This window comes from Hoplias malabaricus, chromosome 17 (genome assembly GCF_029633855.1).
Source record: "Hoplias malabaricus isolate fHopMal1 chromosome 17, fHopMal1.hap1, whole genome shotgun sequence".
Classification (NCBI taxonomy): domain Eukaryota; kingdom Metazoa; phylum Chordata; class Actinopteri; order Characiformes; family Erythrinidae; genus Hoplias; species Hoplias malabaricus.
In genome coordinates this window covers 12,603,982-12,631,924 of record NC_089816.1, presented here as the reverse complement: position 1 = coordinate 12,631,924, position 27,943 = coordinate 12,603,982, and the positions used below count along the sequence as shown (strand labels likewise).

General features: G+C 36.7%; 3 protein-coding genes across 4 annotated transcripts; 1 reads left to right on the top strand and 2 right to left on the bottom strand.

The window, feature by feature from the left end:
* Window positions 1-407: 407 nt before the first annotated feature.
* On the bottom strand, window positions 408-7,299 carry sh3gl3b (SH3-domain GRB2-like 3b). The gene is made up of 11 exons (XM_066649399.1): window positions 7,132-7,299; window positions 5,384-5,452; window positions 5,213-5,285; window positions 4,925-5,068; window positions 3,760-3,893; window positions 3,432-3,590; window positions 2,937-3,040; window positions 2,524-2,639; window positions 2,385-2,417; window positions 1,966-2,040; window positions 408-1,040 (listed from the first exon to the last, which is right to left on the bottom strand). Exons 1-11 carry the CDS (start codon window positions 7,174-7,176, stop codon window positions 832-834), a joined length of 1,161 nt encoding a protein of 386 aa, XP_066505496.1. The 5' UTR covers window positions 7,177-7,299; the 3' UTR covers window positions 408-831.
* A 1,182-nt stretch (window positions 7,300-8,481) lies between these two features.
* glsl (glutaminase like) lies at window positions 8,482-21,050 on the bottom strand. Of its 2 annotated transcripts, none has more exons than XM_066650093.1 (21): window positions 20,922-21,050; window positions 20,184-20,284; window positions 18,028-18,095; window positions 17,283-17,376; window positions 14,615-14,753; window positions 14,428-14,494; window positions 14,228-14,340; window positions 13,979-14,108; window positions 13,807-13,874; window positions 12,377-12,540; window positions 11,832-11,890; window positions 11,699-11,746; window positions 11,357-11,415; window positions 11,217-11,283; window positions 10,850-10,900; window positions 10,599-10,775; window positions 10,006-10,137; window positions 9,741-9,833; window positions 9,582-9,643; window positions 8,957-9,097; window positions 8,482-8,819 (listed from the first exon to the last, which is right to left on the bottom strand). In XM_066650093.1, the coding sequence occupies exons 1-21, from the start codon at window positions 20,966-20,968 to the stop codon at window positions 8,723-8,725; spliced, it is 1,977 nt and encodes a 658-aa protein (XP_066506190.1). In that variant the 5' UTR covers window positions 20,969-21,050; the 3' UTR covers window positions 8,482-8,722. The 2 variants fall into 2 exon arrangements, with proteins under 2 accessions (XP_066506190.1, XP_066506191.1); XM_066650094.1 differs by having other exon boundaries at window positions 11,699-11,743.
* Window positions 21,051-22,216: 1,166 nt separating this feature from the next.
* On the top strand, window positions 22,217-26,026 carry c17h15orf40 (chromosome 17 C15orf40 homolog; the record flags this gene model as incomplete). The annotated part of the gene is made up of 5 exons (XM_066649960.1): window positions 22,217-22,275; window positions 22,641-22,746; window positions 23,448-23,565; window positions 24,040-24,167; window positions 24,317-26,026. Coding segments are annotated over 5 exons (504 nt in total), but the record flags the coding sequence as incomplete, so codon positions are not given.
* Window positions 26,027-27,943: the final 1,917 nt, after the last annotated feature.

The following is a 27,943-nucleotide window of genomic DNA, read 5'->3' as shown; positions in this document are numbered from 1 at the left end:
TGGTCCAATTGTGGCCCTGGCCCTTGAAGAACTGTGTGAAAGGGAACCAAACAATGTATGCAGGGCAACAGATGAACAGATGTTTCAAAAATATTTGCATAAACTAAGCCATTGTTGTCAATAATTATAAATTACATTTGCTGTATAAGAGAAACCTAAAGATTTTTTTTTTTTGGTGGGACGTTGTGTGTGTGTGTTTAGCTTTTATTTTTAAAATTTAGGTTACTTTGCGTCTCTTAAAGCTCCCTAATTAAAATTTTAAGGATATGCTCTCTCATAACTCGTTCTTGCATAGGTTTACAATACAATAGTTTTGAGACAATGTTTTGGTCTAAAACATACTTTTATAAAAATACATTAATCATAGAGACACTCAAGACACAACAGAAGTTCATTGGTCATTTTGGAAAGACAATTAAATATTTACATTTCATTCATAAACTCTTGTTCCTATCACCGCTGTCAGAGTTGGTAATTTTCTCCACAATGATCCATTTCACATCAAACCACTGAGACATATTTGCATACATGTCTATGATTATGAAGAAATTTTGAAAAATCTGTGATTTGAATCTTAAACCTTAATTCGGCATTTACTGGTTGCATATTAAACACTACAAAGATATATTAAGGTTTCTCCAGTGTAATATATAGTCAAATATAAGGGATCAAGGCAGAATATGATAATGTGCATAGTGGAAACCTACCCAAGAAAGAAAAGAAACACATTTTTTAAATAAAGGTGCTGAACAGTGAATGACATGATTTGACCAAACACAAGGGGCTTGGAGGAGAGTTCGTTTTATGGCTCAGTGCACCGCTGACCTGCTGTCATTGTGGTAGAGGTACGAGGACTTGGACGTAGCTGATGGGGAAAAAGCCAGACTCTCCACTGAGCAGCCCTTCGTACCAGTTTTCATCCACCCGATTAGTGAGAATTATAAAGTCTCCCTCCTTGAAACCCAACTCTCCGTGATTTTCAGGCTTAAAGTTGTAAAGTGCACGGCAGCAAGGCTGGTCCATGGGTGAAGAATGGTCATCTGAAAAGGGAAATTATCTTTACATAAATGCTACATGCAGCTTTTGCCAATAAAGACTTAATATTCCACAGTTCTGGTGCTTTATGTGTTAGAAAGGTTTTCTTATACAGTTAAACACAGAAAATGATACATTTTTAAATATGATTAAATAATTACTTTTAAAATAACAAAACAATTCAAATTTGACATTGCTGCTACTGGAACAAAAAATTGTACATTAAATTTTGAAGTTATTCTTTTTTGTGTCTATTTTTGTTTTCATAATTTGAAATTGCCAACTTTCATCTACGTTGTCTCACAATTTTAGATGAAGGGCAGCACGGCACTGGGGAATCGAGCCCTACTCTGTGTGACTGTCTGTGAGGAGTTTGGTGTGCTGTCCCCGTGTCTGTGTGGGTTTTCTCAGGGTGTCCTGGTTTCCTCACACGGTCCAAAAACATACATTGCTAGGTGGATTGGCGACTCAAAAAAGTGTCCTTAAGTGTGAGTGAATGTGTGAGTTTGTGTCACCCTGTGAAGGACTGGTGTCCACTCCAGGGTATGCTCTGGACCCACTGTGACCCTGAACTGGATAAGTGGTTAAAGAATTAATTTTAAATGAACTGAAATGATGCAAACTATTTAAATTTAAAATAGTAATAATAATAACAACGATAATAATAATAATTACATATAATATATAATAAATATAATTAATAATATATATAATAAAAATTATTTGATTTTTAGATGCAAAACTTGTGTGGAACCCCCCCCCCAAACACACACACACACACACACACACACATAGAAACAGCTTCACAAAGGGGTGCTATTCAGTGCTGAAAGGCAAAGATACTTATGTGTCCTTGTTTTGGAAATACAAATTTTGGTTCTGACAACAAAAAATATTCAACCACTCTGACCCTTAGGACTGATTACTTACAGTTATTAGTCAGCAGTTTTGAAGTTTGAGGTATAAGGGGAGGCTGGATAACTTTGTGAGCCACTGGGGTAACATCTAGCAGAGAGGAAGAAACAAATTAAAAATGTTAAAATATTTTGACTGACCTGATATTAATATTGTCTTATTATCTCATTAGTTCAGGTCCATTGTCATCTTAAACTTATTTCTTCAATATAATTTAAAAGAAAATATCTAGTTTTCTTGTGATCTTGAATCAAAATGTACTGATATGTTGCCATTCATCTTAAATATAATACATGTCCTTACTATTTATTATACAACATATAAAGTTGTAAATTGTTAACTTTTTAACTGTATTATACCATTATTTAAAACTTCACATTGTAATTCATAAATGGATGGGATAAAACTTCATGTAAGTTGAAAACATTTCTTACATTTCTCACTTAAAGCATCCGTGATCTCAGTATCTACAAAATTCAAAAATCAAAATTAAAATGTTAGCCAAGGTTAATGAGAAGCAGCAGATACTTGACAGGGATCAGGAGAGAACTTTAAGAACATCAAACATATTACCTGAAGAGCGCACCGAAGAGCAGGTGGAAAAACCATAAATGTCAGTGTAACACATTGTACTTCCCACTGATTTGGATCTGAACTCCTTCTTTGGTCTATTGCTGGCATCAGTTATTCTAATTAAAAAGCAGGTGACATATTAATTACACAAATATTACTGCTGGAGTGAGAGTAATGCCCTGTCCACACAAATATGTTTATTTTTAAAGCAGATTTTAAACTGAAACCATAATACCGCTAAAAGAAAGGCATCAAAACACCATGAAATATGTTCCCATATATCCCAATCACTCCATACTCCCTATGTAATGCACTACACAAGTTATTTAATTACTGAATCAAGATATTAATAGTGCATTGTATATTTCTAATAAAGCGTCATTTATATTTATTCAGAGAGAAGGTATGCTGACCTGTTCTGCAAACTGCCTCTAAGGTTCTCCAGAATGAGGCCTGACTGTCGATGATAGTCGAGTGCTGCTTCAATGAGTCCTAACAGCTGATGCACTTGTTCCACCTGAGCAACACCAATAATCAGCATTGAAGATGGTTAACAGTAGTAAAGTAAAAACTAATGTTTTGATATATTTACCTAATTCTTGCAATTCCCACTAGCTATTACTGCCCCAATCAAATGATGCTAGCAAACTGGAAGGCTGAAGGCTAGCACATGCTTCCAACACTACTGAACAACCCAACACTCTTTGAGGAGAACAGTGAATATTTAGTTATGGTAAGTTTGTTAGCTTAAACCCACACTGACAAGCATTATGTTGAGTACTGGGAAGAAAAAGGGGCATCCAACCCACGTGTACAGAGCAAGGCCAACTGTGATCTACCTGCAAAAGGTGGCATCACTGGGGCTTGAACTCATCTCCAAATTTCTAAGCCCTTCTGAGATTACTTACATCGTTCTCTAGGAGGTTAAACATGCTTCTCTCTGCCAGGTCTTTGGATTCTACAAATTTCTCTAGTGCCTGTTTAATTTCAGCTTCTGCAATTTTCCCTTTGCGTCTTTTCTTGTAGTCAAAATCTAATCGCCGGCCCTCAAGTTTCCTTAGATGAAACTGTCAAAGAAAAAAAAAAATCACATGATGCACATTTCCAAATGTAATGTAAATATCTCCGCAATTTCAGACGATTTCTATTCAATTTTACAAGAACAATTGGTGCTTTAATTAGAGAACACATAATTGGATTTATTTTCTCTCCATAAACCATAACATCAAGGCTCACCATAATTTCCCTCAGCTCTTTGTCCAGCAGTGTCTGAAGTGGATCAATGAAGCTGTGTTTTACGCGTACATCCAAGCAGTCTCGAACCTGGGCCATTTGTTTCAAGGCCTGTCCCATATCCACCAGTGCACATCCTGGAAGATATTACCAGGATTAAGTTCAGCTTTTTAGAAAAAAGTTATCCTGGGTTACACAACACAATTTCACCGGCATTTTATATTATATTCTGTTTTATAGTAAGCAGGTATTAACTTTTACAAAATATTTACTACAGGCTGTGTAGTAAAAACAAAACTAAAACCAAACAAATACACTTCAGTTAAACCTCAACCTTTATATAGGTTTTGTTTGAAAATGTGATGAAATAGAAGTCTAGTATTCTACAGTCAAGAGTAAAAACTTTACACATATGGAGTTTAAGTTCTTACATGAGCAATCGTATGAGCAATGGATATGTAATAATCCATTAGTAACTTACTAATGATGTGCACTGCTAACTACAGCATGACTCAGTTTAAACATGGATGACATTAACTTACATTTTGCTCCAAATTAAAATGTACTGTAATCTTAATCTTTAAAGGGTTCCTTTTAAATTTCCCTTTATTTAAGTCCATTTTGAAATTAAATAACTTTTCCAAATATTTTTATTAAATAAAATTACATTTGTTTTTGTGGCTTAAAAAAGAACTATAATATTGTATAAAATATAATTCAGCTAGCTGTTCTTCTAGTAAAAACTTGAGAAATGCTCAGAAGTGGGAGGGGCTGTTGTGTGGGGCACTGCTTTGTTTGTTGAGTTGTATTTGAGGGGTGCCACAAAGGTGTTACTGACCACAATAAAAATGTTCATTGACTTTCTGGAGATTTATTTTTTATGTTTTTGCAAGGTATTGTGTTACTACAAAGCAGTACAATCCAGCTGTTTATGAAAAAAAGTGTAGTTATTCTTTAAGACCAGTGTGTGTAATTTATCTCTGTTCTAATGAATAAACTTTTTTAAAGAAGCTGTCCAGGCTCAAATAAATCTCATAGTGTCAGTGTGAAAACTGCTGTAAGATGCAAAGGGTGATGTATGTAGATGTGTTTTTTATTCTTCTAAAAGTTCTATTTAAGAATTCTAAATTCACAAATTTGGGGGATATATTTCAATTGATAAGCATACCAAATGCTGATTCAATCCCAAGCTCACTACCATAGCGTAACATACTGTCTCCCAGCATTCCCTCTGTCTGGGGATAGCCCACTGTCTTCACCTGCCCCCGGATCCTTGACACTGTGTTGAGCATGCTGAGCTTTGCTCGATATGCTGAAAATCAAACACACACACACACACATATATATATATATATATATATATATATATATATATATTTACTATTTTTTTTATCTTTCTCTTTATTTCATGTGAATAATAATAAACTAAAAAATTATAATACTCACGTGACCGTACCTGGATTAGGTTGAAGGTACTCTGTGGTTTTTGGAACAAGTTCAAGAATCAGTTTTTGAGTGATTTCAACCTTCTGCAACAAAGCAATCAATGAAAAGTCATTTTCCTAAGAAGTTTGAGAGGTTTGCATTCAGAGCGCATTCTGAATTTCTTTTAATATTTTTTTCATACCTTATGCATCTTGATAAAATCTTCATCCAACTTTGTTCCTTCAACACCATTGATCTTTTCAGTCAGCAACTGAGTTGATAAAAAAAAACACGGTCTGTAATAGTTTGATTAACTGTATCAAAAAATAAATGTCCTGACCAGTGAGTGCCCTGTGAAGGACTGGCACCCACTCCAGGGTGTGTTCCTGCCTTGTGCCCAATGATTCCGGGTAGGCTTCAGACCCACCGCAACCCAGAACTGGATAAGCTGTTACAGACAATGAATGAATGAATGTGAATGAATGAATGAATGATCAGGTAGTGACTGCAAATTGTCAAGTTAAAACTAATGTGCTTTTATTTTGTTTGGAAGTCTAAGAAATATAGGCCTTAAAAACTGTAATAGACTGGAATTTAAGAATGCTGGAAGAGTTATAGGAGTAGTTACATTTAGAGATGCTTTTTCTACGTAAAACTTGATGAATGTCTATGTCCAGTTTCTGCCATATCTGTGTCCATGAATCTATAAAATTATTTTATTCCATTATAATTCATTTGTATGCAGTCTAAGTAAAGTGAAAAATTCTTTATCTTAAAATATGTAAATAATTTAAGTATATAAAATTGTACTACATTTTATAAAATTACATATTGTAATTGGCATAGCTTAGGTGGGAGAATATACCCACAGGGTTTTTTTTGTATGATTATTCATGCAGATGGTCAAGTCATTAAGTACTGAAAGCTATTTGATATCAAGTACAAAGCTCTTGCCTTTTCATTTTGGTGGGGCTTGAAATCTATTACTTTGTTTGGTGGCGGAAATCAAACCCACCCTTATATTTACTTTTAGATACTGTGATCTATGAAAGAAATACAATGCTTAAGCATAAGTGTAACATGGGCTGTGTTCCAGTTGCCTGCCAATATCAGCTGCTTTGTTAAAGCCTTTATGGAACTAAGAGGATTCAGGTCACTATGAGAAACCAGGCCCTGTGAAAAGTTCTCTCTTGCAGCCTAAAGAGAGATTTTTTCATATGTAGGTTTTCAACAACAAATGATTGTCTCAACATGTGTCTCAGCATAGGCACATGGCATTTGTTCTGCCCATGTTTTTTTATACTGCAATGTGCAAACCAACACACTACAAACAACAGTGTGAGCTGTCAGTTAAGTTCCAAAACTGGAAATATTCCAACACCTTCAAATGCTCTCTGTGAGCCTTTGCTGTGCTGTCAGCAAAGTCATTCCATGCCCTGGACGTTCACCACTCCAGTATTCCTGCCGCTGCAGTAATTCAATCCCCTCTAGAGTACAAGGTGAGCAAGATATGTATATGTGTGTGTGTATGTGTGTGTGTGTGTGTGTGGTTTGCATTGATTACACAAGGAGGGACAACAATCCTGGCACTTTTCTTCCTGGAATTGATGATAATGCTCCAGCACAAGTTTCAGCATATGCCTTAATAAAAGTGTTACACCTGTACAAAGGTTACCTCTGCTTACTTTTATTACAGCCCTGGTTGTATATGGGCTGTACAAGACAAAAACAACAGCCACATTGCTATACTGAATGATTTATCAGGGAAGAAATATGTGTTATATCTAAGCTGACACAGTTTCTTGAAGTAGGCTACCACACTGATATTTCAAGCGCAAAAATGCCCTTCAGGAATTGGCACTATACTGAATTGAATGTGAAAACACATTAAATAAATAACTCCTATTATCTGAGAGGTAATATGAAGCTGTGAACAGTTTACTTTTTTACCTGACTCGCTTTATGTAACTGTTTCTTCAGTCCTGCAACCGACATTCTCACGCCTCACTCGTTGTCCCGTTCACGAATAAAATCATACGAACATAAAAGGTGAAAACCCGCTCGCCATGATAACGTAGTAGATAATCCTCCATCCACACGGAAAGCAGTGCAGCAGCGAGGTGAACTTGGTGGGCGGGGTGTCTGCACTAGCCACGCCCACTCTTTTGTAGTCCACCGCATTGTCCCGCTTCCTCGTGCGCTATGACACAGCGCTGTGATTTGATTGGTAGAGAGATGGCGTACGTTGTGAGAAAACGTTTCTCCAGTTCAAATATAAATAACAACACTTCATTTGGTTTCAGGTCATACAAAGACAAAGGTTCATACAAAGTTTAACTGAATTGTTGAATGAAAACAGGGGCTGCCACAAAGCATGCCCAATTGGAAAAGAGCTGAAGGATATGTATATAGTTAATTCATAAATACTGCTTTATTGAACTTTCCAGTGGATTTAAAAGTTAGCTATATATAATTTAAACCTAGTGTTGAAGACTGTTTAGTAGCCTATTAACTAGTGAGGCAGGATTTTGGCTGCAGGCCAGACAATGAGGTACAAGTGGAAAACCGTGAGGACACCTTGCATATTCATATATTTGTGTGAAATTAATTAAGGTAAAAATATAGCCTCTTTTAAAGCATAAATGGCTTTTTTTCTTGGACAAATATGTCACACAGATAGACAGAGAGTTTTTTAAGGATTTAATTGACAACTGGAGGGGAACTTAAAGTTCTCTGGAAAATGTCCTAAAAACATATCTTCTGCTCCTCACTCCGGATCATTCTCATTTAAAGGAAAAGGTAATGAAATCGGTCATTTTAAACAGGTCTATTTAGATAGGGAAAATGGTGTACAAATTCTTGTGGTATTTTGATCAAAGCATGTAACAGACCATTCATTGTGGCCCAGGGGAACTCTGTTAAATAGTGGAAAAGGTGTATAATATGTCTGTTATAAATCAGCACAATTACTGCCATTTGCTCTGCTTCAGTTTAAAAATTTTTTTGGTTTTTTGTTATGTATTTTTTATGCATGAAGAACTTAAGCAAATCTTGATCAGTGCCTGTCATAGGCTTTGACTGGCTTGTGATTGGCTGCAAAGAATACACTGTGTGAGTGAGTATTGCTTTTCGGCTGCTGTATAACATTAAGTCAATGTAATACATTTACAATTTAAATGAATATTTACTAAGCCCAGTCTCATAGCCTAAAAAGCCTACATTCAGCATTTAACTTTCTGCTAGTTTTCAAAACCAAATACCACTAACAGAGATTAATCAGATAATGCAGCTTATTATTTATTAAACAAACAGTGAAGTTACCATGGACCATTCTTGAGATTTGAAGAGATGTGAAATGAATAAGTCCATGTGCTATTCATCTGCTCTAAACATTGGACTCAGCACACCACAATGTCCTTACTCATACAAACCAATAGTACATCATTGACTGCAGTCAGAAATTGCAGGAAAATGACAGTGGCCTCCAACCATTGTTGATTACTAACTGTATTTATCTGACTTGGACTCAGACACTGCTGTATCATAAGCTCTCCTCATAGTCTGTGTACTTCTTTAGAAGCTCTGTGGCAGGACCTTGATTGCATCTCATAGCCTCCTGCAATGCTGTGTTGCCCCATCTGTCAACAACAACACATCACCAGGTCAAAAAACATTATCATTTATTAGAATATGCAATCCCAAGTTAAAATGGAATACTTCAACATGTCCCGCGTGATATTTCTCTAATCACTAATGTATAGTCTTTTAATTTTACCTGTCCTTCAGGGTGCAGTTGGCTCTTGTGTTCTCCACCAGAAATTTGATGACCTCAAGGCGTCCTTCTGAGGCAGCCACATGTAGGGCAGACCTTCCGTCATAATCTACGGCATTGACATCTGCTCCAGAGAGGAAATACCTGCCGAGGTGAGGCATGACACATCACAGTAGGTCAGGCATCCTGTTTACTAATGAGTGAGAGAGGTCAGCAGAGCAGGTGTGAACTTGTTTTTGCAGCATTTGCACCAATCATTATTTTTGGAATGTCTGTAAAAATTATGTAGTGCCAGTTTTCTCTCAAATCACAACATCTACACTGAGCTAAAATCTTTCACCTCAGAACTGATTTTCCCTAAGCATTTACTTCAAGAATTTACACTGGTGTTTTCTAATATTGTCACTCATGCGAAAAGTAATCAGGTGAATCAAAGGCATCTTTAAAACAGCTTTAGAAAATGATACATTGATATAGCTCTTAATTTCTGGCACATTTATTTGGTATAAAAACATAAAATATATATATTTTTAAACCAGAACCTTCTATGAATAATCGGAACATTATTTTACTTTATGTATCTATATTATATTGTAATAAATTATATTTTATTATATTATATCATTACCTTCTTAAGGCCTGCAGGTCCCCTCGGTAAGCAGCCAAAAGGACATTCATGATTTGGTAACCCTGAGAAAGCAAAGAAAATTAAGGCACTTAATTGTCCACAATATCCAGCTCACAAAGAAATGTTACACTGAAATCATTCCATAACATTTCAGCTGACCTCAGATTCCACTTTCCACTGTCTGTAGGACAGCACTTGTCTGAAAGGGGTCCTGATGTCGAAACTGTGAAGCTGGAAGGCAGAAACCAGCTCCTGTAACCAAGCAAATTATTTATTTAAACCAAACATTTAACCTTCATTCTTGCCATTCTTCTTTCTTTTTTAAACATAATAATAAATCACCAGCTTTTTTAAACTATGCAAGGATTGTATGATGTACCAATACCAATTTTGAGAACATTATCTGGCCTAATTTAATTCTTACCTCGCAGAAGTGCACTCCTCTCCAGGAATTTCCATATGCATCCAACTCAGGTGACCAGCATGCCAGGCCCAAAACTCCAGGGACTACTATCAGCACCATACCAGAGCTGCTGGATTTGGCTGGCACAGATGTCTACAGAGCAGGGAGTGTAAAACCATGATGTGTTTTGAGGTAAAGCATATTTTCGCCACAACATTTTTCATACTATTAAATCATTACAGTGTAATTGAGTCAGAATTTTTAACTGTGGTGGTGATTGGAATGTTTGAATATTTAAATGCTTGTAAATAGCAGAGAAGATATTACACAAAATGGTTATGAAATTCACTGCCTGACCCTTAGAACATTTTTTTATGATAAAACATTTTACAATATATATCATTTTTATTTGGCCTCTTTCCAGTAGGTGGTGCTATAGCACTAGTTAATTGCTCATTGGGCCCGAAACGCTTCAGTCCTCACGTCACGTCGTGTAAATATATAAGTAATATGATATGCACCCTGTAATACTACATGTCCTATGAAGCAGCATTCTGTAACATACATTTTACTCATTTATAATCCTAATAAAAAAAACAATCAATCCCATTTACCTTAAAGTGGAATATTCTGGAGTAATCTTTCATCCCTCCCACCTGCATCATGGACAGAACACTCCGAACTGAGGAGGGTGAGAGAACCTGGTCACCAGACATGGGGCAAAGACCACCATTGGCTAAAGTAGCAGCTAAAGCAGCTCCGGACTCACAGGTGACTTCTGTAGACAAACACTAAAGGCATAACATCTTCAAGCCGAGCTGGTAATTTGCACTGTGTTATAAAGCTGAGCTGAGAAGTTGGTTACCTGTAACAGTAGATCCAGTGTGGCATTTATGTCAACTCCTTCTGGAAAGCACTGTAAGGGATTAACAAGAACTCGGGTTAGAAAGAATTAAGATAAATAACTGTTTAAAAAGATGTCTTTAAAAACAACAACAGAAGTGTTTAATGTAATTATGTAAATATGAATTAATTAATACATTCATTGTCTCTAACTGCTAATCCAGTTCCGTTATGTAAATACTGGTTCAAAATCTATTGTTCACCCCATCTGATACAGTTCATATAACTAGGTTGCTAACATAGTTAATTCTGTAATTATTAATTAATTAAAATACAAGAAAACTATAGAAAGTGGGCCATTAAATTCAAGTAAATGCAGATGAGTTTACCTTCTTTTCCTGAAGATAAAAAGAAAGGGCATGGAGACGAATGATGTCCATTCTCAAGCCTTGGTAACTGAAGCAATATGAACAGCATGAAACCAAACAGCATTTTATTATTATTCAGAGATATTTATGGAGACACTTACCTTGTACAGTTTAAATTGGCATGTTCCTTGTTACAAAGTCTCCTTACAATATTCAGAACCTGAAGATCAGATTTCGGAACTTGATTAAAAATTAAGCATTAGATTATTGTCATTTTCACCACATATACACTACGTTACTTTTCCCAAGATGTGCACTTTTATCTTTTAATGAGCTACATTTTTGTATCTTTTGTAAGTTGAAAATATAAATAAAAAGCCTATCAATATGGCTTTGTGGCTAAAGTGAAAAATAGTGAAACAGTCCTATGAAGGACCCTGAAAGGTATGAGGCAAACATTGCTAACAAGTTCTAAAAGTAACCTTTTAGATTTAAATGCTTACCGATTCATATTTTTCCTCTTCCTCTGTAACTGGCCTTGCGGTTAACTGCTAGAAGAAAGAAAATGTCAGCAAAAAGACAGACACCCTTTTGTGCGTGTGTTGCTGTGATGATGTGTTTTAAACTAGCCCTCACCTGCAGCAGTGATGTGCTGATGATAGCTCCTGTCTCTGCCAAAGGACTGTGAGGGACACCTGCAAGCCAAGGATGATCCAACCACATCAATACAGAGTGTATAAACAGATGTTATTCAAACACCAAATAAACCAGGCCTACAGATTTAATGGAGATTCTGTGATGAAGACCTGCTTTTGTCCAAGATTAACATTAACCTATGTTCAGAAACCAAAACACAAAGCCAAAATCTGGTTTAATCCACAAAGATTGATCACTTGGAAGTGGTCTGTGTGGTTAGATATAAGGTGGCATTAGTGTCACTGTAGACATAAGCATTTGACCTATAGTTCATGCTGTAATGTTTTCAATCAGACATTAATTTACACTCACATTTAAGACATTTGGCAGATGTTCTCATTTAAAGTGGCTTACCATTTAAATCATGCCAGAGAGATAGGTGAAATGAAACCAAGGCTAGATAGTTGAGGAAAGCTTTGATCTTTAATCAAAACAAGCAAAGAATAATCATTAAGAAAACATTGTTTTTATTAAACTGCTTTTACCTTGTTTGCTCAGCATGAAAGGAGACTCATATTTGGCATATTCCTCCAATCCAACATATTTGTGCACATAGTCAACTCCCAGCTGATCCACTGCAAGCCCATATACAAGAGGCCAAGAGATCTCTCCCAGAACACACGGCTCTGCCCAGTCCCCTAGAGAGAGCCTACAGCCGAAGTAGTAAAAAAAAATAAAAAAAAACAGCCCTGATGAACACAGGTGACATCTTATTTAAAGAGCCAATGTCACAGAGGACCACATATTTCCCTTTTTAAATTGTCATCAATCAATTGTCACATCAATTGTCATTAGTAATCTAAAGAACCATGTTTGAAAAAGAAATGTGCAAAAATGAAATGTTTCATTTTCAACAATGGTTCTCTCTGTCTCCATATTAACAATGTAATGAAACTTGAGCGAAATAGGACCTGGGGGAGCTGCTTCTGTTACTGAATTTCCTTTTGACTCCATTGGCTGTCGGTCTGTATTAATTTGTTTGCAAAATACGCACATGATATATGCTGCCTGACAGCAAGCCTAATTTCAAGACAAAAGTAAAGAAGAATTTTTAATTGAATTGAAAAGACGATTTACTAGTTGAAATAGCATCATGCTGGCAGAGGAAAGCTGATTATTGATGAATGTAAAGTAAGCCTGCTGAAAAGCCAGTAAACAATGTTAATGCATAAAACACTGCAGTATTTAGGGCAGACTGAGTTGATGTTTATGTATTTTACAGATATCTATATAAAACTAGTTAACAGTTCACAACTTAGTTTTGTTTTTCTACCTGGAAAAACAAAGAGAGACATTCAAAATATTTTTGTAAAGACAGCAGCTCCTTGTGGCTTTGCTTAATTTGTACCTCGTCAAAGAAATTTGCTGCTATTAGGCAATTACCCCTAGACCCCCCTGGTTAAAGCTTAGCCCCCTTAATCATTAGTCTCCAGTGACTGCCCTGATTGACTGCCCTCATTTGATCTCTGGTGATGCCTCAAGCATCTGGGTGGATGGGATGGCATCCTCCTCTCCCCAATGCACAAGCACAGTGCAAACCAGTGCAGGCATTTGTTGGCAGTAGTAGCAAATCTGGGCTACTGTTGTTTTTCTCCAGCACATCAAGCTGTCCAGTGGTGTTGTGTCAGCCGCTGTTTGAAAAGGGGCAATAGCTGGCTTCACATGTCAACAGATAAGGCACATATTTCATGTTACCCTCTTGGTTTTGAGTGTGACTGGGGGCATCTCAGGTTGACAACGACTAACGGGAAAACTGGGAAAAAGAATTTATGACTAACTCTTGAAAGGTTAGGAACTTTAGGGAACTAAAAGTGGTTCTTTGCCAGCTTTATGTGTAAGAACATCAACTTACTTCAAGTAAAATAGTTATTTACTGATGATTCAAAATGTTTACTTCAAAGATCAGCTTAAGTACCTCTGACCATCCACTGTGCAGATTGAAACGCCCCATTTTCCACTGCCCTCACTCCCCTCTTCTTTCTCCTGTTGAGGAATACAGCTCAAAGTCAATAACAGACTACTGTCACACTAAGATGACAAGGTCCTTAATTTATATAATGGAGCAAAACTGAGATAAAGTCACACACCTTCACAGAAGACAGGTGTTTACATTTGATAAACAACTTTTGAGTCTCCTCAGCAAACATGGAGAAATCTGGAATGACAAATCTGCCTTGCACAGCCTTCAGGATGAAAGACACGAAGCCTGTTACACACCTGCGGGGTGTCCAGAGGAAAGTAGAGCCAACTTTATGAGATGTAGGTGTGTGACATCACCTTTATTTCTGTTTACTGAATACAGAATCTGAGTGTAGATTTAAAGAGTTTATCGTGACCTTTGGAAAGTGTTACTGTCCACTGCCCCATCAGCGTCTTGCAGTTTTTTCATCAGTGCATAACAATCTTTAATCCGTGGATCAGTGCGTAAAACACCAGTACTCCACAGGGTCTATTGGTAGAAATGACAGCTTCTAACATCCTCAAGTTTAAATCATTGTTAGTGGCTTGGTTGTGTAATTTTAAATTTTTTTGGTACCTCAAACAAATGATGGGTGCTGACCCTTCCACCGGAGGCAAAGCTGTCAAACAACACATCAGCAGCCCTGGACAGAACAGTGGACAATGTGTGCATCACAGAAATGGCTCAGTGAGAACAAAGTTATCTTAAGAAGATTAAGGCCTGGGCATGTGAAGTGATTATGTGAGTAAGATGCTGAACTTACACTTTTCTCTTTGACTGGCTGTGCTGCATGTCCGTCCGGCTGCTGACATTGGGCCAGGGCTGAGCGGACTGGGTCCGGTCCTGCTCCGCCTGGAGGACAGATGCTTTTGTGCCACCATTGCTGATAAAAGCTGGTATGCCTGGGTAGCAAAGTAGGACACTGCAATTTTAGCTGGCAGTAGAAATTTAGGGCTGTTTTTTTTTTGGACAGAGATAAAGCTCACGCTGGAAGTACGGTTAACAACAGCAGTAATAATAATAATAAGTTAAAAAAAAGTGATACCTGACCCACAGCTCAATATACTGATGATATTTAGAAAAAAATCTTTAAAAACCGGATTCCAAAAAAGTTGGGACACTAAACAGATTGTGAAAAAAAACTGAATGCAATGATGTGGAGATGGCAAATGTCAATCTTTTATTCGTAATAGAACATAGATGACAGATCAAAAGTTTAATCTGAGTAAATGTAACATTTTAAAGGAAAAATATGTTGATTCAAAATTTCAGTGTCAACAAATCCCAAAAAAAGTTGGGACAAGTAGCAGTAAGTGGCTGGAAAAAGAAAATTGAGCATATAATGAATAGCTGGAAGACCAATTAACACTAATTAGGTCAATTGACAACATGATTGGGTATAAAAAGAGCTTCTCAGAGTGTCAGTGTCTCTCTGAAGCCAAGATGGTAAGAGGATCACCAATTCCACCATTGTTGTGCAGAAAGATAGTGCAGCAATACCAGAATGGTGTTACCCAGTGTAAAATAGCAAAGACTTTTAAGTTATCATCATCAACCATGCACAACATCATCAAAGATTCAGAGAATCTGGAACAATTGCTGTGCGTAGGGGTCAAGGCCGTAAAACTCTACTGGATGCTCATGATCTCCGGGCCCTTAGACGTCACTGCACCTCAAACAGGAATGCCACTGTCAAGGAAATAACAGAATGGGCTCAGGAATACTTCCTGAAAGCATTGTCAGTAAACACAATCCACCGTGCCATCCGCCATTGCCAGCTGAAACTCTACAGTGCAAAGAGGAAGCCATTTCTAAGCAAGCTCCACAAGCTCAGACGTTTGCACTGGGCCAGGGGTCTTTTAAAATGGAGTGTGGCAAAATGGAAGACTGTTCTGTGGTCAGATGAGTCAAGATTTGAAGTTCTTTATGGAACACTGGGACGCCATGTCATCCGGACCAGAGAGGACAAGGATAACCCGAGTTGTTATCAACGCTCCGTTCAGAAGCCTGCATCACTGATGGTATGGGGTTGCATGAGTACTTGTGGCATGGGCAGCTTGCATGTCTGGAAAGGCATTAATGCAGAGAACTATGTTCAGGTTCTAGAACAACATATGCTCCCATCTAGACGTCATCTCTTTCAGGGAAGACCCTGCATTTTTCAACAAGATAATGCCAGACCACATTCTGCAGCAATCACAACATCATGGCTACGTAGGAGAAGGATCCAGGTATTGAAATGGCCAGCCTGCAGTCCAGATCTTTCACCTATAGAGAACATTTGGTGCATCATAAAGAGGAAGGTGGTACAAAGAAGGCCCAAGACGATTGAACAGTTAGAGGCCTGTATTAGACATGAATGGGAGAGCATTCCTATTTCTAAACTTGAGAAACTGGTCTCCTCTGTCCCCAGACATCTGTTGAGTGTTGTAAGAAGAAGGGGAGATGCCACACAGTGGTAAAAAATAGCCTTGTCCCAACTTTTTTGGGATTTGTTGACGCCATGAAATTTTAAAACAACATATTTTTCCCTTAAAATGATACATTCTCTCAGTTTAAACTTTTGATCTGTGATTTGTGTTCTATTCTGAATAAAATATTAGATGTTGGCACCTCCACATCATTGCATTCAGTTTTTATTCACAATTTGTTGTGTCCCAACTCTTTTGGAATCCGGTTTGTACTTTAAAATCAAACAGATGACAGATTGATTCCAGCATTGTGTTGGCCAGTTTTGTAAAACTTTAAATAATAGATATTTTTAAGCATATGAGATGACAACATGATTAGATTAGACAAAACATGGTAAATCTGATCAGGAATAACGTTGTTCAAAGATGGGCTTTTATAGCCAAGAATAAGGTAATACAAAAAATGTTTAGGCAGCATGCTAATGACATTATGTCCATGGTAATTCATGCTAATGACACATGAATTATGGATATTCAAAAAATGTATTTAAAACAAATGTTTTAACTTCAGTCTATAATTTGGATAATTTCTCAATATCAGTCAAAATATAAGTGCAAATAAATAAATGTAATAATTTTTTTTTTTTTTTTTTTTTTTTTTAGAAAAGTAAAATATGTTTGAAGCCTGAAATGTGGCAAAAGGTTGAAAAGTTCAAGGGGCCGAATACTTACGCAAGGCACTGTAGATCTTAATATTGTTAATATTGAAGCTCCGGTTTCCAACCACGGTCCAAAAAACACATGTCGGCAGGTGTTGGTGACAAAAGTGTCCGTAGGTGTGAGTGTGTGCGTTTATGTGTGAGTGTGTTGGTGTGTCGCCCTGCAAATGACTGGCACCCCCTCCAGGGTGTGTTCCTGCCTTGTGCCCAAGGATTCTGTGTTAGTAAATGTAATATCAGTGTAATATGCATGACATTGCACTACTCTTACACAGTAGACTTAGTTTGTTATTGAGTTTACCTGTTGAGCCTGGAGCCACAAAGCTGACAGGCCTCTGAGATGTCATGGCATTTCTTGGCACTGAATGTGGAATGTTCCTTGACTGACTAGTCTCCTGGAGACATTAAAAACATTATTACACACAACACAAACATATAGAGAAGTGCAATATTGTTTTCATCTTGCACACACAATGTTTATTTTTGAAATCCAGCTTATATCGGAAGATTCTTCCTCTGTTTTTCATAAAAGAACACTTCCCTCCTGGGTCTGGATAAACAGCAAGTGTAAATGGCAGTAGTTATGGCCACCAATTGGCATGATATGTAAGACATGCACATTTTGCAGACTTTAAGGCTGCATCCAGACAGCTCTTTGAAGTCTAAGTGAGTGCAGGTGCTGCTCATTGAAAGGAAAAACTAATTGTTACCTTTACAAGGTAAAATGACGGCTGACAAATGTGTTGAGTCAGCTGACAACAGCAACAGCAAACAGTGCCTGAAGGGCTGCTTTTATTACAGGATATGTTGGCTTAGTCCTAGCTTATTACTTTTGCACAGACAAGTTTGTCTAGGCTTATTCGACAACCCTGACAATGCTACACCATGTGTATTATAATGCTTGCTTGTGATTATATCCAAAAATAACGTTTGCACATCTTAGGTTTTTAAAAAGAGGACAGCTCAGTGTTTTCCATTCCATGCATTAGGCTTTATGTGTGTGAATGTGGTAGCAGCAGGACAAAGCATGTCTCCCAGACACACACCTGAGCTTCTGTACTCCTTATTGGGCCTGCATTCTTTTCCAGGAGGCCATCTGTCATCACGCCATTCTCTGGCAGTGGAGAAAATAAAGACAAATAATTAAAACTGTAGAAGGGCCACATTGAGAATCTGTGGCTTAAAATCTAATGTTCATAAATGAAGAATACTTATAGAATTTGTTTTTAAAAAGATGAGGCCTCTTTCATACATTCACAAGTTTCAGATATTGTTAGCTGTGTTGTTGTCCCTCCCAAAACCTAAAACCTCTGAATCCAAGCAATAGCACAATAAAACCAGCCATCGTGGTGAAGCTGGTGTGAGTGATTGCAATTTCTATTTTCAATCTCAGTAGCAATTTGGAGTTATTTAAGAACAAAGGCAACAGACAGAAGGGTGGTTAAAGTCAGTGTGTTGTTTTCTTGAGCTACTTTTGTTTAATCAAATGTACGGTAGATTTGCATTGGTTTTTGAAGGTGCCTTATTTGATTCAAGTACTTTCAAGAAAACCAATGCATAGTTTTTTCCATTAATAATAATAATACAAATATTAAAAAATGATGGAAAGGTTCAAGATTCCTCTGTATCTCAGTGACTTTGAGAGCACTCTCTGTGTAGAACAAGAAGTCAAGACACTCTCAAATTTTTTAAATGTTTTTTACTTTATGGTTGCATTATTTCCAGACAGTGACTTGGAAGAACCCATATTTTGCATAATTTTGCATATAGTTTTTTTCTGATGTCCACTAATTACATTTGTATGACTTTATGTAAATCTGTAACTGTAATCTTTCTTTTGTCTCTTAAAATGTTTTTTAACCTTTACCTGAATTGTATCGTTCATCCAATTTGGCCAATTTTTGACTTATATAAAAGCAGCTCAGTTTCAATACGAAACTGCTTTAGGATGAATGGATGTAAATGTATTTATTTTTTTGTGACATCACAAAAACCAATCCAAATTCACCTGCTTATAGTCTGTATATAGATTAAAGTATTTAACTGTATTTTATTTTATATATAACATTTGCTATTAAATAATATCCTTTGCGTGGCTATAATCTGCTGCATGATTATAATTTTTTTATTTATGTTTTTGGCCTGATCAAATATTTAAACACAAAAACTAATAAATGGTTTTACAGAATAAAAAGGCCTGCATAGCTCCCTCATGCCACTTTTGAGGAAAAAAAGACCCATGAAAGCACAATGTTGGTACAGGAAGTTGATTCTGGGCCAAACTATATTGGCACATTCCAGACCAATTTATACACACATACCATTGCCAGTTCTTTGGGTCTAGGCTTGGCAATAATTAAAGAAGCCCATCATCAAAGTAAAGTGACATTCATAAAAAGAGTGACAGTCAGACTATATTTAATCTGCTAAACAATACAGTGGCATATTTGAATGTCTGAAGTCTCAGTTGGTCTTAAAAGCAGTATGTTCAGAGCTTCAGGACCAGAGAACAAAGCAAGACCTCTTTAAAGGAACCTCAAAAAAGAAAACGGAGAATCCTTTCATGATTCTAATTAGACGTCCATGGTAATTACAGGAGTAAATTTCCAATAACCTTCCCCAGTGCAGTTAAGGGCAGGAGAATGTTATTTTCAGTATTATGAGTAGAGCGCATGTTTAATAAGTTAAAAAACCCACCCGCTTATAGGAACTACATGTTACACATCAGATTCCTCTTTGAGGTCAAAGGGACAGAAAGAGGGAAAACAATGGGAAAATCACAACCAAAAATTCCTGAAGTAAAATAAAGATTGCACAGAGGTCAGAGAAATATATTTACACAAAAAACAGACACTACATCACCTCGTCTGGAGTTGATTTCCCTCCAGGGCACACCCGCTTTCTCCCAAAACATTCACTGGCCCAAACTCTAACCATTTCCCAGTTAAAAGTGGCTGCTTACAATAGCTCCCAGTTAAAACTCAATTAGAACAGCAAAGTGTCTCTTTTTATGTTCAGCTCTGATCAGTTTTGTGCTTTGACTTTGGCTGGATTTGGGTCTGAAAAACTGGCCCTAGGTTAGTGTGAAACAACAATTCCTAAGTGGAAGTACAACCACAGTCATGTCCTGAAAAATCACCAAAAAGCCACACAGACTGCTTCCAAATTATACACTTGTGCTTAGCTGAGAGTAGGCGTGTACCTCTCATGTCCTCCTCCTTATTGGGCTCCAGCAGTTTGTTGCCATCCAAGCCTCCATAGCGTTTTCTCCATTTACGACGTAGAGAAGGCGTTCTCTGAAAACTAAACAAGTGAATTTCATGACAGTACTTTTAATGATACTGACTGCAGTATAGTCTCATATATACAATGCCAGAATAAAACTTCATATATCTACAATGGCAACTTAATAGGAGAAAGAGAAAAAATTTTTTCTATGTAAATTATTGTTTTTAATTCTGACAAATTTTGGAGCATTTCTATTGGTCCATTGATTCATTCTACCAATTCTAACAAATTCTAAAGAATATCTGGTGTTTTTAAATTAAATTAAAACTTCAAAACTGGTGATGTACAATTTATGATTATATATTATATATTCCCAGGTGTAACGAGAATAGGAGAAATGAATAGAAGTCACCTATTTATGTTTATAGAAACAATGAAACAGCAGTGTAAAAACACTGAGAGTGGGGAGCCTGGGATTTGTCTACTCTGGGGCAAGTCTGGTCTTGAAGTATTAGTAGCATGGGTCTTAAGTTTTGACAAGGTTACCAATTTTCTGCACAGCTTAAAAGTGTTTCTAAGCCTAGGTCTGAACTTGTTTCTGACTGCTTCGATAAAAGAGAGTGTGGATATTTTTAGTCGTGGCAGTTTAACATTTATTCCAACAAATAAAATGGAAATAACCCATAAAAAATATAGAAAAAAACAGACTTACCAGAGATAAGGATTGTCATCAGATTCTGGATTTGCTGTATTTTCCATTATGATCGTGTGTCTCTTTGATGTACTTGGTTACCTACGACTGTTGTTACACACCACCAGAGACCTTCCAGAGATGTTGAAATCTGCTAGAGTAAAAAATATCCCATAACTTCTCGACATGTAGTGTACACTTTGTAGAGATGACTCTCTAACTGCTCCTTGAAAGATTGAGGGAAAGTGTTTGCTGGGTCTTTCTGACCGCGGGCTTTGCCCCTGCAGATGGAGGAGGGACAGAGAAGCCTAATTTATAGAACTAGGAGGGGCCTTTGGTTACTAAGTTGTAGACAGAAAAGAAGAGGCACATTTACGCCTTACAGTTTTAAAGAAGAGCAGCAGGGAAAGAGAGATAGTGGTAGTAGTAGTAAAACAATAAAGAATACAAAAGATTACTAATCTAATATCCCAGTACTGTTACCATTTTACTTACAACTACAGGTAGCACTGTACAGGCTGATTCACTCATAATAACCTATACTATATGTTTTACTTATACTTTTACTTGTCTTGGACATACTTTGACTTACATCCATATCTCCATAACATACCAATCCCTCCAAAACACACCAACCACTCACGGGTGCATATGTTCCATATAAGGAAACAAATCTGCAAAACACAGTTTGTTTTACATTCATAGTATTAATCATGTCTTGAAAAATCTCACATAATTACAGGTATGCTATTCAGCTTTAGAGTTATGTCTAACCACTGATACTTGAAGTTAAACAGATTGTTTAGTAGACTTATTGAACAAGGCCTGAGATTTATGGTTAAATAAATAAATAATAAATAAAATTATATAATAATTTATATAAATAATATAAATAAATAAATAAATAAATAAAATATTTATTTCTAAGAGTATGAGAGGATGGAACATTACAATGTCAAGTTAAAATGCATTGATTTTGATACATAAAACCACTTGAAACCTGACTTCTCTAATTGTCTAAAATTAGCCTCAGAGGTGTCGGATATTTGAGAGTAAATTCTGAGAATTCTTTACCTAAATTTGCCACCACAGGTCAAAAGTGGACATAAAAGGAAAAATAAAGAAACAGAAAGAGTCAGGATATGCACCCTTTAAAGGCCCTCTTTAGTTTTGTTTTTATCATGATAATACAGCCAATATTATTTATATATACTTTTTGACAAACATTTTTGACATATGCCTTTGCTGCATTTCCCCTTGGAAACCACAGTATTAAAATGGGCAGATTCAGACAGCCAGTATTTCTTACATCATAAAATGACAACCAAACACCATACCCAATCCTGTCAACTTGCAGGACTTCTGAGACTTACAGGTTAGTAGAGCAGTGGGTGGACATAAAGCTGTGGAGTTGCGTCTAAGACACTTATACGGCATTAGAAATTGAAAATATCTTTTACAAACTAATCTTGATGAACAGTTTCTCGGGGTTTAATTGTTGACCGGAGTGGGGTTTCTATTCTACCCTCCTGCGCATTTAGGACGCAGCGTTGATGACCAAAGGTTTAGCATTTTATGCGTCCTGCGCAGTGAGTGTTGTCTGCTTTAGCTTCGGTGTTTACCTGTTCGCTGAGGTTTATTAAAGAGTAACGAATATTTGTGGCTCAGTCTTAATTGTTGTCATTAATTATATCATTACAGCTTCATGTATGGTCAGATTCTCCGCTGTAATCTTTACAGAGCTGCCGTGTTTTCGCTCAGTGAGGGAAGGGGCTGTGCAGCTGTGTCTGAGCTGAAAGTCCAGAGGAGCTTCTCTCAAAGCAAGATGCCCAAAAAAGACAAAGCGGTAAACTCTCATTCTGTCACTGTTTATTCATGTTACTGTTCAACAACAACATGAAACTTATGTTGAAACAGTTAGAGGTCTGCAATTCACTCAGAACTGCAGCTGACACGTGCAATGACACTATCAGTTAATGTTTATACTGTTATTTTGATGTCAGTACTTAAATTGCTTTAAATCTAAAGATAAAAGTTTTCAAAATCTGCTAGTGATATTCTTTAAAAATTAATTAAGGCGTGTGTGCGAATTAATGAGAATAATAATAAGTCGGGGGAACGAAATAACTGTTGTTTCAACTACTAGCTAGATAAGTCGTTCTCACCCCTTATTAGAAAGAGTTTATTTTTATCTTAAGCAGGGCTCCATATAATATTTTCTCTCTCAAGATTCACAGCTTATTTTAATTGTAATCTGTAAAAACAATTTGTGAAGATCTTGAAATATCTTCCAGTGCTCCACATTAGCAACATGGTGCAACATTTTCTGCACAGCTATATCCCTTTTAGCGAATGTGTGTGTGTTGCTCTATGAAGCACTGGCGTCCCCTCCAGGGTGTATTCCTGCCTTGTGCTCAATGATTTTGAGTAGGCTCCAGACCCTGAACTGGATAAGGGTTACAGATAATGAATGAATGAATATATCCCTTTTCAGAAGACTTTGATGATGGAAAAACTATGTAAAACTACATCATGTCCTCTCCCCAGACTAAAAGCTCCCAGAAACAACCAGAAGCTCCGTGTGGACCTGTCTCCACTCTTAGAGATGGCGAGCTCACTATTGCTGTTCATGCTAAACCTGGAGCAAAACAGAACGCTGTAACAGGTTTGTCTGTCATTATCAGTTAACTCTGAGAAAGTCCTGCCTTCCTTGCTTACTGCTGACAGATCTCTCAAACATTGAGTGTATTCATATATGCAGAGAAATTAGAGCACTATAAAAAAAATCTTGAAAAATTAACTAGTTTTACGCTATATTTGCATCATTCAAAGAGGGCAAAATCTTTCATTATTACAGTGGAAATGCTTTGGCCTCACTTAAAGTATCTTATAGCTTTTTAAACTGATCATTTTTTATTTGTTTATCCCATGATTTTTTTTTTCTTCCCATTTTCTTGTTTACCCCCTTTTTTCTACTTCCTTACTTTGTTTTTTTCCTCGTATATTTAGTCCTTTTCCTTTTCTCTTGTGTATTTTTTCTTACTTTTTCTTCCATCTTTCTTTCATTTTCTATTTAAATTTTTTAAATGTTGATTGTTGAAGGATAAATGAGTGCTCAGGATTGTTGTTATGATTTTAGATGTGTCCACAGAAGCTGTGGGGGTCGCTATTGCTGCACCACCCACTGACGGAGAGGCCAATGCTGAGCTGGTGCGGTATTTAGCCAAAGTGCTGGAGCTAAAAAAGAGTGAAGTAGCATTAGATAAGGTACACATAAGACATTATAGTGATGTAAAGTGGACTGTTAGTCACTAATAATATGACTCACCTTGAACAAAAGTTTATTCACATTCTGTTTCATCATCTTCTCTTCATTTAAATGTGTGTGTGTGTGTGTGTGTGTGTATGTTTTTCAGGGTAGTAAATCAAGAGAGAAAATCATTAAAGTCACTGCCTCCATTACTAAAGAGAAGGTGCTGGAGAGACTGAAGCAGGAGGCTGCTGGCTGAGAATGGACAGTGCTGCTTCAAACCAAAACTGCTCAAATCTAGCCCTGGAGTTCTACCATTCTACAGTAAAACAAGCCTAACTTAATGGGAAAATAAGTCAATGTTTCTAAACCTACCGGGAATCGTTGGGTGCAAGGCAGAAACACATTCTAAACAGGGTCCCAGTCCATCATTGGACATCACACACTCACACAGTCACCAGTACAATCACACCTATGGATATTTTGAACAGCCAGTCTATCTACAATCTTGTGTTTTTGGACTGTGTGAGGAAACCCACTTAGACATGGAGAGAATACACAAATGCCTCACCAATATTGACCCAAGTCTGGGTTTAAACCCAGAGACATTAGATCTCCAGCAGCCAAAGTGGACATCCCTGTGCTAAACTATAGTCAGTGTCTGTTGTGATTTCTACCAGGAAATACACATTTCTTTCTCTCTGAAGAAATGGTGTGTATTTACCTCAGTTTGACACGAGTGTTCTTTCACATCATTTAAAACCTCTGAGGGATATGTTCGTTTTTGCTGTTTTATTCACACTTCATCTGCATTTGCCATAATGAATCTGACTGTGAGTATCTCAATACTCCTGTCAGTGAGTAATGTGTTAATTAGGTTTAAGCTTAATGAGCATAGCTATTAGGCAATTTCTATTAAGAAATGCACCCACCACTAGATAGCCCAATTTCAGTCACTTTCCAACACTTCATTTCACACCAGTCCCTGACCCTGGAAAAAAAAATGTGGATAATTGCAACATTGTGCCAAAAGCGACTTCACACCTGTTTTGTTTTATTTTAGGATTTATGTACATCGGGTTTTATATTGATCCTTAAAATGTTGCTGTGTGATTTTACCATTGCAAATGCTTTTCCGTAATACCCAAATGCTTTTTATATTACATGTTTAGTGGCATATTTACACAATGATCTGTTTTTTTTGCCTTTCTCTCTGTAAAATGAAACTATTATAGCATAATTACATTTTTTTTAAGTTTACATGTGGAGCCATGTAATTTCTATGTATTATTAATATTTATTTATTTTCTGGTAAAAAAAAAATCCATGTATAGGGACTTTATAAATGTATAGAGCAATATTGACAAATATTAAGAAAACTACTGTTTTTATTTTTTTTAAACACTATTTGAAAATACCAGCTGTTATTTACATTGTGTTAAAGCGGTCTAATTGCCAGAGCCAGGAAATTATACAAAATGAACTGGTATAAAGTCTCTTTACATTAACTTGGATTGAAAGCAGAGACATTTTTTTTGTCAGTCAGTGATGAAATGGTATTAACTCTCATTTAATAATTTTACCCAATTCATCCTTTTAGTGCACTGATGCACAGCAAGGAACTAACTTCAAGCTCAGTATTTCATAGAAATTTCTCTCTGTTAGGAAGAGGACAAATAATGAAACATCTGCTGAGTGAGAGTGTGATTCATGCTAAAGTGATATTTAAATCATCAATGTATCTAATGTCTTTAAAAGGTGAGCCAATAGAAATGTTTCTAAATGAAAGTGTGTTTGTATTTAATCAAACTGTATTGATTGTGCATTCTTCACTGTTAATTACCTGTCATTCAATATGATCTTTCATTAAACTAAAACCTATGAAGTACACTTTTGTTGTTTTAGAGGCAACTGACCAGGTGACAGCACCATGATTTGATTTACTATGTAAGTAGTCACTATCATGTTAAACCCAGTATTTACAAATGTAATTATTTTAAATGTTTGTGTACAAATCTTGGGAAACATTAGAAGTGAATAGGACTAATGGGTTTATGTGGATAATAGGGTAAAATAGGCTCTGCAGTCATCAGCCAGTTAATGTAGCGATGTCAGGGCTACATTAGGCAGCTAGCTGAAGCACTGGTTTCCAGGACATCAACACATCACTCAGTCATTCAATTCACTACAAAAGTGTGATAAACAATAGACAAACAACCTTAGAGACAAACAAATTAAAAAGAGAGGTGTAACTAAACAATCAGAAAGCAATTTGATTTAATTAAAAGTCATGGGTTTGTGATTTAATAATTGTGAAATATTTTGAACTATATTTGAATGAACAAATGGTTCAGAACTTCCTTATTCCTGCACACTTTACTAACGAGGTAAGGTTCATGTTGTGTAGGAACAGTGAGACAAATATTCTTTTATTTTGCACATTAACTTTTAAGTCTTTTCCCTGGCACAGGTGTTAATCTATAGAGAGTAATAATGATCAATTGTGCTGTTACAAAACACATAGTGATGAATATGGCGTGACTGGCCTTCTCTGTAATTGAAGAGAGATGAGCTTTTCAGAATAAAATGATGATGTGTGGGAGATGAGAACTTTGTTCTGCACTAAATGTGACATCTCAAACTGAAACTCCTCTTCTAGTGCTTAGTCACACAGCAACACAAATATTTAAACCCTGTGGGGTCAATAGAGTAGCTATCTGTCAGTGCCATTGTGGCAGATCTGAATGGCTTGTCAGACGGCTACCAGAAATACGCTTCTGTTACCTAAGAAAACATTATTTGAAAAAGGAGTTTTCTAATAATGTGGATCATTCTAAATATTATTCAGGTTTAATTTTGCCATTTACCATTGACAAATGAATAAAATCTAACTTAAAGATATCTGGGAACTCAAAATTACACATTGAAACCATAGTATATCAAACACCTTTAATTGCAACTGGGAGACGGGTGTCCCCTGCTGTTTCTGGATGGCCAGGGTTCAGCACAATTTGGTGATTTTCCTACTCAAACACACCTGCTTCAACTCAGTTATTTGTCAAGTTTAGTTGTGTTTGAGTGGGAAAATTACCAAATTGTGTTGGACACTGGCCCAATACTAACAAGCCTGGACATCCCTGGGTTAAGATGAGCACTGTTGTAAAGTTAGAATTAATGCATTTTTACTTATGTTTGATAGATATTTATTTGCTTGTTTGTAAAGTGTTCTGTAAATTGTGTGCTGCTCTGTCTGGGCAGTGCAATGGCAGTCAGTGTGGCCTTGTTCCATATATAAAGTTTATTGATACCCACATTATCCAAATTCACTACATTTTGAATTGCATTTTATGGTCTTAAAGAAAATGAAAATCCTAAAGATTGAACAAGAATCAAAAGAAAAAGAAGTTGATTACATAAACAAGTTATGACTCAGACCCTTATTCAGTGCTGTATTTTTAGCTGGTGTCCTTGGTCTTCACAAAAACAAAAGGGGCTGAATACCCATATAATCTCCACTTCATTCACCATCTGTTTTCTAATCCAAAAGCCCTTTTGTGGTGAGTGTAGACCTCTGGTTCCATCCTTGCTGGTGCAGTTTGCTTTTCTGTGGACAGGAGTGGAGCCGGACGCCCACGCTGAACGAGCAGCTGGACAGAGCTGCAGGAGCATGTGCGGCCAAGCAGGCGGCAGTTTGAGGCGGACACATGATGGACCGCAATCTCAATATTCCACCCAAAACAATCTTTAACAGCTCACTGAGGTATGACAGTAGGGTGGGAACTGGGCAAGAAAT

Excerpts from the sequence above, each read along its gene's own strand:
- glsl (XM_066650093.1), bottom strand. The coding sequence starts at position 20,968 with ATGGAAAATACAGCAAATCCAGAATCTGATGACAATCCTTATCTCTG. Across the intron at positions 17,377-18,027 it reads TAAGGAGTACAGAAGCTCAG|GAGACTAGTCAGTCAAGGAA; the intron begins GTGTGTGTCTGG and ends TAATGTCTCCAG. Across the intron at positions 11,747-11,831 it reads TCAGCACATCACTGCTGCAG|CAGTTAACCGCAAGGCCAGT; the intron begins GTGAGGGCTAGT and ends TCTTTCTTCTAG.
- sh3gl3b (XM_066649399.1), bottom strand. The coding sequence starts at position 7,176 with ATGTCGGTTGCAGGACTGAAGAAACAGTTACATAAAGCGAGTCAG. Across the intron at positions 5,286-5,383 it reads ATTTTATCAAGATGCATAAG|AAGGTTGAAATCACTCAAAA; the intron begins GTATGAAAAAAA and ends GCTTTGTTGCAG. Across the intron at positions 2,640-2,936 it reads AGAGGCAGTTTGCAGAACAG|AATAACTGATGCCAGCAATA; the intron begins GTCAGCATACCT and ends CTTTTTAATTAG.